The 10965-nt window shown below is 45.8% G+C and overlaps 1 protein-coding gene across 1 annotated transcript; it reads right to left on the reverse strand.

The window, feature by feature from the left end:
- Positions 1-3783: 3783 nt before the first annotated feature.
- LOC149278056 (uncharacterized) lies at positions 3784-8493 on the reverse strand. Its single transcript, XM_089502418.1, has 2 exons — positions 8405-8493; positions 3784-5127 (listed from the first exon to the last, which is right to left on the reverse strand). The coding sequence occupies exons 1-2, from the start codon at positions 8451-8453 to the stop codon at positions 4481-4483; spliced, it is 696 nt and encodes a 231-aa protein (XP_089358544.1). The 5' UTR covers positions 8454-8493; the 3' UTR covers positions 3784-4480.
- Between the last annotated feature and the right edge of the window lie 2472 nt (positions 8494-10965).

Genomic DNA, 10965 nt, shown 5'->3' on the forward strand with positions numbered 1-10965 from the left:
TGCCCTCCTCTTTTTGCTCGCTGGAGAAGGGTTTGAAAGCATTTGCTTCCAGTTCTTTTTTAATTGAATAAACAAAAGAACTTTATTGAAGACCGTCAGGATAGAAGTGATCAGCAATGCATTTAGGTCAGATATGAGGCTTCCCTCCTCCCCACGAAAGTATTAAGACTCAAACTAATTAGCTCCATCTACTCAATTTTAAAGAATCCTTTGGAGAAGCCACAGCGTTGCTTTTTATGGGTAAACTCTGGTTAAAACAAACCAAGATCTGATACCTTAGTTCATATTTGGTTGGTTTTTGTCAAGTTGCATTTAGGGAAATCACATTGTTCATGTTTGGATGTCACAGAGATCTGTTTAAGTCCATAGAAGGAATGACCCATCTCTTCTTCCAAGGTATGAAAAAGCAGGAGTGGAGATGAGAAACTGCGTGTGTGAGCATAAAGCTTTTGTTTCTAATATTGGAAAGGTCGTATCTCTTGATATAAACCAAGGTGTGCATTGACATCTAAAGGGAGGGCTTTCTCACAGTCCCACTATCCTCACAGATATGGTTAGTAAGGATTCGGCAGAGAGCCTTATCCGTGGCTGCTCTCAATAGATAGGACTTGGCTCCACAGAAAGTCCGGTTGGCTCCTTCCCTCCTGTCTTTCTTCTGGCAGATGGAGGCATTTCTATTTGGGCAGGCTTTGGGGTTTTAACTATGGAGCTGCAGTGTGTGACACGGTATGCTCTCTCTCTCTGTAGATATAGACTATATATATAAGAACTGTTTTAAATACATTTTTGTTTTCAGTGTTTTAGTCATGTTTTCAATGCTGCCACTTAATTTCTTTATAGCTTTTGTAAATTAATGTTTTAGTTGAATATTTTAAAAATTACTGTAAGCCACCTTGTATCCCATTTTGGGAGAAAAGCAGGAATGTAAGTGCAGTAAACATATTAAAGAAAGAAAATGTGGCTCATTCATGTACTGGGTTGAATTCTGTGTAAACCAGGTCACTCTCTGATCTACAAAAGTCATAATGTGTGATGTTGTTATCAAGGATGTTACTTCTCATTACAGACGCCTGAAATCTCCCACGTTTTGGGGGGGGGGGGGTAGCAGTGGGCATATTGACCATTTTTCAAATAGATGCAGACATGCACTTAATGAGAGATGTGTGTGTGAGAGAGAGATAAGTCTTAGAGAGTCAGGAACGTAGTTTCTTTTTTCTCATACAAAAAGAAAATAGGGAGGAAGAGGAGAGAGAGAAAGAGAGAAAGTGAAGTGGGAGATTAATAGAGAGAAAAGCCATGGGGATAGAAAGAGAAAAATCAGCAAGGAAGAAAAATTGTGAGAGAAACAGATCCTCGCACACAAAGAAGCAAAACAGCAAAGGGATGAGGTGTGTGATGACATGTATGTGCCCATGAAACCACTATGTGTGTTGTTGTGATCAGCGGTGTGACACTGAAAGTCAGGCCTTTGCTTAGATGTTCGAGTAACTGTTTGTATATGATGTGAAAAGGGCTGATGTGAAAGTGTAAAGGCAGGATTACTGCTGAACATAAAGAAAGCAAAAATAACAACCGTGGAGAAGCTGCATAAATTCAACTTAGCCTGCGAGGAAATTGAAAGAGTTAAAGAGTTCCTGTATCTTGGATCAAGCATTGATCAGAATGGAGACTGCAGTCAAGAAATCAGAGGAAGACTAGGAAAGGGGAGGGCAGTGATGAAAGAACTAGACGAGATCCTAAAGATAAACAAGTGAGCACTAAAACTAGAACCGTCCAAGTCATGGGAGTCCTCATCACTTTATACACATGTGAGAACTGGACAGTTAAGGCAGCCAAGAGGAAGAAAATCAACTCATTCGAGATGCGATGGTGGGGAGAAGTGCTAAGGATCCCATGGACAGCCAAAAAGCCAAACAAATGGATTCTAAAGCAGATCAAGAAAGAACTCTCTCTGGAAGACAAGAGGACTAAATTGAGTCTGTCGTATTTGGACACATCACAAGAAGGCATGACTCATTAGGAAGGACAATGATGCTAGGAAATATAGAAGGTAGAGGAAACCGCATGCCCAATGGGTAGAATCAATAATTGGACCTGAATCTGCAGGACCTAAGCAGAGAAATGGAGGACAGTGGTCTTGGAGATGTCTCATCCACAGGGTCAGCATGAGTCGGGGGCCTCGGGACAAGTTCAAGGGCAGTTAACAACGTGTATATGATGTGAAAATGACAGACTCGAGTCTGTAAACAGTACGATGTAATCTGATTTCCTTATTCAGCTTATTCTCAATATTCCAAATGTGTTATATTTTGGAATTAAATGAAGTTTGCAGCAATATTGCACTCTGGTTATTTTGCTTAAAGGTAATACAACAATGAAATACTACATTAGCCACGCAGAGAAGAAAGGAAGGGAGATGGTGAATTGTCTAGACCAGAAGATGTTGGAGAACCTGGGGCACTGGTGGCGCAGTGGTTAAATGTCAGTGCTGCAGCCACGGTTGTGAGTTCGATCCCAGGCAAGGCTCCAAGGTCCACTCAGCCTTCCATCCTTTCATAGGTCAGTAAAAGGAGTAGCCAGCTTGTTGGGGGCAATTGGCTTACAGGTTGTAAACCATTAGGGAGTGCTAAGTGCACTGACAAGTGGTACAGAAGTGTACATTCTATATTGCTAATGCTATAACACAGTAATTTGGGAATTGTTGCTTCTATACTTATTTATTTAAAGTATTTATTATTTTCTCTTCAGCCACAAAGGATCCCAGGGCAGCTTACAGATAGTAAATTAGACAATTCCCTGCCCCTCATCTAACTATCTAAAAAGACACAACACAAAAGAGAAGGGAATGGCAGTGGGGAAGAGGATCAAGTCAAGCAGGTACTTCTGGTTCTTCTCTCCCTTCAAGACCAGGGCAGTGGCATTTGGAATGAAGGGAGGACCTCTAAACCTAGTTCCCAGGTTTCCAGGGGATTGCCAGAGCTTTGAGGTTCCCCTGTCTCCCTCCTCTTGGCGTTGACCTAAAGTTTGGCTCTTCTCTTCCCCCCCCCAAAGCCCCCTCCCCCCAGGACTCCAGAGAAAACTCCCCTCACCCGGAAAATGTTGTTTCCAGTGCTATTGAACCCTATCCTCTGTTATGCTTTCTATTTGGCACAAAACCCTTCCCCAAATGAGGCATCAGAAGGGATGGTCTCTCCTCTGCCCCACTTTCCAGGAGGGAAGGGGCTCCTCAAAGCCCCTTTTTCCTTTGGAGCCCCTTCCCCTCCATGGCCATTTCTCTCTCCAAGGGTCCCCCCTGCCTTCTCTTCTCATAATAACCCCACAAGTACGTGGGCCCCAAGGAATCCCCTGAGGAGGGGGCAGGGAAGGAAAGAGGGAGAGGAGGCCTGGCAGGTCCCTTGCCTTTCTTTGGGGGGAGAAGAAGGGCTTCCTTCCTTCTTATAACCCCCAAAGGGCCCCCCAGAAGACCCTCCAGCCATTCCTGTGAATGAATGAGGGCTCTCCCCCTTCCCTCCCTCCTGTGAGGCCAGCAATGGCTTCAGGAGCTGAGACTGCGCGTGCGCATATGGCCTCACAGTCCCTTCCTCAGCATGCGCAGGGATTGCCAGGGCCTAGATGCTGCTTCTTATTCTGCTGGCGGCCTTTGCGAGAAAGGAAGGTATGCGCTGGGGGTTCAGCAGCCTCCCCTTCCTTCGCTCCTTTCTTTCTTTGAGGAACCTGCAATGCAGCCCAAGGTGCAGAGCTGGACTCAGGAGGGAAAGGCAAGAAAGGAATGGTCTAGTTTTGAAATATAGCTCTCTCTGCGTATAATGTATATTTGTGTGGGTGGGTGGGCGGGTGTTTGCCCCTGCTGCTCTTATGGCTGGGAATGGAGCTCAGGACTGAGAAGAGAAGAAAGGGTGAGTTTGGGCAAGTTCAAAGCTTCTGTGCATCAAAGAGTCCAGTGTGTTGAAACAGCAAAGAACTTTATTCAGAACACATAGAAATTCAGTGTTTAAATCAGAAATGCCCACTTCAATACAAACAATACATTAAAACCCCAAAACTAAAAACATCACCCTTTTCCAAACCTAGCCCCACCTCCAGTTCCCTCAATTTATGCCCCACAGGTAACAAGGCCCCCTTTCCCATTCCCACAAACTATCCCTTTCTGTTAATACCGTCCTCCAACTTTCTTCAGTCAACATCCTACACATTGCAAAAGCTATCATTCCCTTAAGTATTCTATCCAGCTGTAGCAAATCCCAGCCCCCATCTACCTAACCTATACCACGACCCACACACCCCAGCCAAATTTATAAACTAAAGCAATTATCTATACTAACAGCAATTAAAATCTAAATCTAACAAAATACTACTTTAAAAGATAAACAGACATATGGACAGACAAACCTTACAAGCAAAATCACAAGGACCTTTACTTAGCACCACTGGATGGAAAAGATATTTTTTGTATTTCTTATTGACAAAAATAATTAGTTCACTACTGGGATTTGTGTAGCTTCTCTCCTGTGTGGACTCTCTGATGTGTCTCTAGGTTTGACTTCCGAGAAAAACATTTCCCACAATGCTGGCATTTGTATGGCTTCTCTCCTGTGTGGACTCTCTGGTGTTTCACTAGGTTTGACTTCAAAGAAAAACATTTCTCACAATGCTGGCATTTGTATGGCTTCTGTCCTGTTTGGATTCTCCGATGCATGACAAGGACTGACTTGTAGGCAAAACATTTCCCACAATGCTGGCATTTGTATGGCTTCTCTCCTGTGTGGATTCTCTGATGTATCACTAGGTTTGACTTCAAAGAAAAACATTTCCCACAACACTGGCATTTGTATGGCTTCTCTCCTGTGTGGACTCTCTGATGTCTCACTAAGTCTGCCTTCAAAGAAAAACATTTCTCACAATGCTGGCATTTGTATGGCTTCTGTCCGGTGTGGACTCTCTGATGTCTCAGTAGGTGTGACTTCCAAGAAAAATATTTCCCACAATGCTGGCATTTGTATGGTGTCTCTCCCGTGTGGACTCTCTGATGCATGACAAGGACTGACTTGTAAGCAAAATGTTTCCCACAGTGCTGGCATTTATGTGACTTCTTTCCTGTGTAGACTCTCTCATGACTCAAATGTTTTTCTGTAAAGAAGAACAATGACAGATGAGAATGGAAATCAGAGTAAAGAGAGGAGGGTGTTACCCCATGATTAACCCCTCCTTATTATAGATTAAATTAATAAAGTTGCTGTGAGTAACCCAAGCATGACCCTGCTGCTTATGCCCCTAAATCCATTTAACCGTTGCATCCTTACTCATAGGAGCTAGCAAAGAATGGGGTCTACCTTAAGGGAATCACTGGAAGGAGATATTCATACAAAGGACTTTTGAAAAAAATATTCCATTAACCATGTGCAAAAATACTTTGATTGCCAGGTAGCATCATATCCTGTGAGACTGCCATAGAGTCCTGAGTCAGAGCCCAAGGCATGATGCAAGCTAACTGCAGAGGTCCCTTCATGCTGTTTGACACCAGGAGATGACTCACAACCAATACAGTATACAGCTCACATGCGGATTGGTATGTATTGAATTGGTGTTGTGTGTACAAGAGATGGTGAAGTTGATGGAAGTCGAGGAGGAGAGCTTGCAAATATTTGTAATATTTTGCAACTCAAGAGAGAGAATCTCCAAGGATTTTGATGAAATCAACTGTGTTTGTGACTTATTTTTCAGTGTGAAAAGTGGTCAGTGCATTGCCAATATCTATATCTGGATATTTGCTTCCGACTCTGTTATGTTATTGTTGAGCCAAGATGGATCTGAGAGCCAGTGTGCTAATCGCTTTTGTCTGAGATATTTCCATCAAGCACCCATTGCATTCAATTTGGTTTCAGACCATTCTTCCACCCAGGAAACATTCTAAAGTGATTTAAACCTTTTTGGACACTCAGTTTCTGCTCCCAAGCAACAATTACAGTATAAATATCTGCCCTGGATGGCTGTTCTTTGATGCCAGTCCAATCACAGACACACAGTCTGTTGGTTTACATGGCTAAGCACCTCAATGCACTCGGCAACCCCACTTGTCGCAGCAGCTCCTGACTTCTCTTCCCATATGAAACCCTCAGCAATTGGAATCCAGATCCGCCTATGTAAAGTATTACCATTATGAAAGTCTTACATCTCTTGACCACTCCCACATGTTATCTAGTTCTTGTGCATGTGTGTGAACCCTTACATGTGTGTGTGTTTCTTTTCCCCTAAATAAAAGATAAAACCTATTTCAAATGCCTTTGGAGTTCTGTGTGCTTCCGGGCCTGGTATAGTTGGGCTGAATCCCGAGGTCACTCTTGTCCCAACCAAACTATACCTCTCTTTACAGCTACGTACCAAACTTCCCTAAAAGCATCACACTTGCGGGTGTCCTTACCAAACTCCAGCATTTTGGGTAACAAAGGGCCTCTGGAATCAACCATGGAGCTAAGCAAACTCAGGTTGGACAAAAACATTAGAGAAAAGGGAACTTTTGTGTCGCCTTTCCTCTCTTCATAGACATTGTTGATAACTGCTAAATGGAGCCCCTTAATATGTCTGAAAACAAGGGCCTGAGCCTTGTTCTCACCAGTTCACTCAATCCAGTCCTTAAAATCTTTAAGTGGTGGCTGCCTCCCAATCCCCAAGGCCCCTCTCCTGGCCCTTCCCAGAGGTCCCTTCCTCTCCGCACAGAGCTAGGCGATCCTGACTTTCGTCCTGCCTTCCCCTCCTGGATCCCAGAGGCCTGATCCCCTTCCCTTTCTCCCTCTGCTCTCCAACCTTCCCTCTTGCCCATCTGCACTGCTTCAGCATCTCACCTTCACCATCTGTTCCCTGCCTTTCTGTTTTTCACATTCCCTCCTTCTCTCTATCACAGACGGAAATACACCCACAGAGTGTGTGTGATGCATAAAAGGGACACTTTGAGGCCCATTTGTTGAGAAAGGAAGGATAATCAATATACAAATAACTAATTGGGAAAGGCAGAGCAAGGGGGATTGGGACCTGGACTCCAATTTTGGTGAGGGTCAAGTGCCAGAGAGCAGCCTTAAAACGTCTCTAAGACAGGGATGGACTACTGTTGTTGATGGGTGTGTGGTCACATTGCCATCCAGGGGATCTCAAGGGCACCCCCACATGGTATTCCCTGGGGGATGATAAATAATATTTTGCCCCTCAATATCCGACAGCATCCCCTTTGCCCCTGTTCTCTGAGCCATTGCAGGGTCAAGGGAGCCATTTTACACAAGAAACCTCTCCAGAGTCTCAAAACGCTGTAGGAGGCACCAAGAAAGGCAGCAAACCTGGTCAGGGATGGGCTGAGGAGCATTTGGAGCCAAAAAAACATTTTTCTCCATGGTTCCTTCCCACAAAATCCTAGAATTGCCAGTTTAAGATATGATATTTAGAATCCCTAGACAATGGAGAGCAATAGTGCCTCACTAAAGTACAAATTCAAATATTCTACAGGATGTTGCTATCACAATTAAACTACGCATGAAAGGGATCTAGGATTCTTAGCAGACCACAAGTTGAACATGGGCCAACAGTGTGATGCAGCAGCTAAAAAGACCAATGTGATCCTAGTCTACATCAATGCGAGTATAGTGTTATGGCAGGGGGTTGGACTGGATGGCCCTTATAGTTTTTCAACTCTTAAGGTAAGTATTAGTGCAACTCTATTCTGCTTTCATCAGGGCCCACTTGGAATACTGTGTCCACTTCTGGTCACCACAATTCAAAATAAATGTTCAGAAGCTGGAGTGTATCCAAAGGAGAGCAATGAAAATGGTGAAGGGTCTGGTAACCATCAAGCCTTATGAGGAGTGGTTTAGGGAGCTGGAAATGTTTAGCCTGGAGAAGAAAAGGTTAAAGAGTGGATATGATAACCCTGTTTAAATATTTGAAGATATACTGAGGAGGGAGCAAGCTTGCTTTCTGCTGCTCTAGAGCAAAGGACACGGAACAATGGAAGCAAGGCACAGGGAAAAAAGGTTCCACCAAAATATTAGGAAGAACTTCCTGACAGTAAGAGCTATTCAACAGTGGAATATCCTCCCTCAGAGCATGGTGGTGTCTCATTATGGTTGTTGTTGTTGTTGTTGTTGTTGTTGTTGTTGTTATTATTATTATTATTATTAATTTCTAAAGCACTTCTTCTTTGAAAGGCTTTAAAGGTCTTTAAACAAAGGCTAGGTTGCCATCTGCCGGGGATGCTTTCAATGAGTATTCCTGCATGGCAAGGGGTTGAACCAGATGGTCTTTGTGGTCTATTCCAGCTCTATGAATCTATGATTCTAAAGTGGAATCATAGTGCCATGATAATGTAGTATGAAAGGGCCCTCAGTCTTTATAGGAAGAGCAATGAATTCAGCTTCCTTACCCACAAAAGCCACATTCTCATAATTCTCGATCATCACATAATTGTACATATGTTTCTGCTTCTTTGTCAACAGTTTCCATTCTTCCTCAGTGAAATGTACTGCCACATCCGCAAAGGTCACCTGCAATAGAAAATAGCCTTCATTCAGAGAATGACTAATACAAAAAAAAAAAAAGGGGGGGGGGAGCATATGATGCATCCCAAAATTATTTGATAACCTCAGAATTTAGTCCAGGAAATGAACTTTAAATTCTGTTAGCAAGAAAAAAGCTACTGCCTTTGAGATTCAGTTTGTCTCAAATTCTTTCAATATAATATACAATATAATAAACAATATATTGCTGGGATATTGATAATGGATTAGGATACTGACTATCGCAACACCTATAGTACATTTAGCCATTTGTTGCCAAATTTCAGAGGCAAATGTCATCTTTAAAAAGCAGTTCTGGGGAGCCCTGTGAACTTGATGGCCACAGGGCCACCCCCAATTTATATCCAGAGACATTCTCCCAACATTTCACAGATGGGAAAAACAAAACACATGTGGGCAAGCAACACCAGAAAATGGTGAAGATGGAAGAGGAAGATCACAGAAGCAGGAAAGGGCACAGCAGTTTGCTTTTCCCTCAGGCTCCTAAGAAAGGAAAGTCCCTGCCCTCTTCTTTCTTCTCCTCTCCCCACTTTTGAATTGATGGAGTGCAAACTCCTTGGCACTCCTTATGCAGAAATTGAAATGAGCTGAAGAAAGGGGAAAGTAAAAGGAGGAGAGAGAAACCAGACTATTTAAAAGCCCTTGAAATAATGGGGTCACAGAGGATTAACCAGGACTGTCTCTGCCAAATTCGGCCAGTATTTTATTTGCTTCCCTTTCATAAATTGGCCCAGCAGTGACACAGATGAAGCTATTAGGATAGTGACTCACCAAAGAGTGCAGCCTCTTTCTGCTGGAGCCCAACTTCCTCCACTTGGCCTCTGTGTTGGCCATCAGGAGGGCAGGGCGTCCTGGTGGCCCTACACTTGGTCACTTCCAGCAAGAGAGGCCCGAAAGCCGTGTACAAGGAAGCCGAGATGAAGTTCCTGAGAAAGGGGACCAGGATTAGGATTGGCTTGGTAAGAAACCCTGCAGCACTCAAAGAGACAGAGAACAGCATCCTGCTGGTGACACACACAGATGACATATGCCTCTTTTGGGCCAATGCAGAAGTGGGCATTTGCTTCCTCCCTCTGCACCAAACAAAGCTCCCCAGACCTAGCATAGATTCACTGCAGCTCCCCTACACAACAGATACGAAATGCCTTCTTAGAGTGGTGGGGGATTAGGGGATGAGGAATTGGAGAAGGCCCTGGTTATGTCCCCGTAGCTAGATGTGAAATGAGTGTAGGGTTGCCATAATGGAGGACCTCCAAACCGGGACAAATGTAGGACCAGGTTTGAAAATGTAGGACTTTTTTTTTCAATTTCCTGGCTAGGAAATTAAAAAAAAAAGTCCTACATTTTCAAACCCTGTCCTCCTCCACCCGGCTTCGGAGGACGCCTAGGCTCTCTCCCAAGCCGGGAGGAGGAACGGGGGCTGCTTGGAATCGCGGCGATTGCCACGGTTCCAGTAGCCTCTTCCTCCTCCCGGCTTCGGAGGACACCTAGGCCGGCTCCCAGGCCGGGAAGGGCAGGGGGAAGCTTGGCATCGCGGCGATCGCCGCGGTGCCAGGCTTCCTCCTCCTCCTCCCGGCCTGGGAGAGAGCCTAGGCCTGCTCCCAGGCCGGGAAGGGGCGCGGGGAAGCTTGGCATCGCGGCGATCGCCGCGGTGCCAGGCTGCCTCCTCCTCCTCCCGGCCTGAGAGAGAGCCTAGGCCTGCTCCCAGGCCGGGAAGGAGGCGGGGGCCGCCCCTCATTGCGGCGATCGCCGCGGTGGGAAGCGGCCTCCTCCTCCTCCATGGCCTCGCGGAGGCCTTGGAGGACCCCGCGGCCGGAGCTCCGACCGCGGAGCCGCCTCCAAGGCCTCGCTGGGGCCCGGGAGGGAGCGTCTCCGCGGCTGGAGCTCCAACCACGGAGAGCCTTCCCAGGCCTCAGCAAGGCCTTGGAGCCGCAGCGGGGCCTGAGGTGGCCGCGGTGGGCGGGGCCATCCCGGTTTGGGCGCCAAACCAGACCGGGACCGGGTTGGCACCGCCCAAACCGGGATTGTCCCGCCCCCCGGCAGGATATGGCAACCCTAAATGAGTGCATCATTTGCTGAAACTTCCTGACCTCCCCAGTGGCCCTCAGAGGAAGATGTCTTCATTTTGCTTCTGGCTACATAAACAGAGCTGGATGCTTCTCCAATACCTCGCACCCAGCACTCTCACCAGGCATGGAATGGCCATGCGGGATAGCTTCCACAACTCTGTGGCAGGACCTGTGTCAGTGTATGGCCAGTGTAGTCTTATTCCACCTGGAGCAACACTGGATTATAGAGGGTTCTGTTGGGTCAGGCTTTCTGGCCTGGTGGCCTCTCATTTTCCCATTGGCCAAACCAGTTGCCCTCCATCCCCCAGGGAGGCCCCCGGTCAAGCAAATGAGGAAAG

The sequence above is a fragment of the Sceloporus occidentalis genome, unplaced genomic scaffold (genome assembly GCF_023333645.1).
Source record: "Sceloporus occidentalis isolate IW3139 unplaced genomic scaffold, rSceOcc1.0.p SCAF_202, whole genome shotgun sequence".
Lineage (NCBI taxonomy): Eukaryota > Metazoa > Chordata > Lepidosauria > Squamata > Phrynosomatidae > Sceloporus > Sceloporus occidentalis.

Excerpts from the sequence above, each read along its gene's own strand:
- LOC149278056 (XM_089502418.1), bottom strand. The coding sequence starts at position 8,453 with ATGTACAATTATGTGATGATCGAGAATTATGAGAATGTGGCTTTTGTG. Across the intron at positions 5,128-8,404 it reads TGAGAATGTGGCTTTTGTGG|AAAAACATTTGAGTCATGAG; the intron begins GTAAGGAAGCTG and ends TCTTCTTTACAG.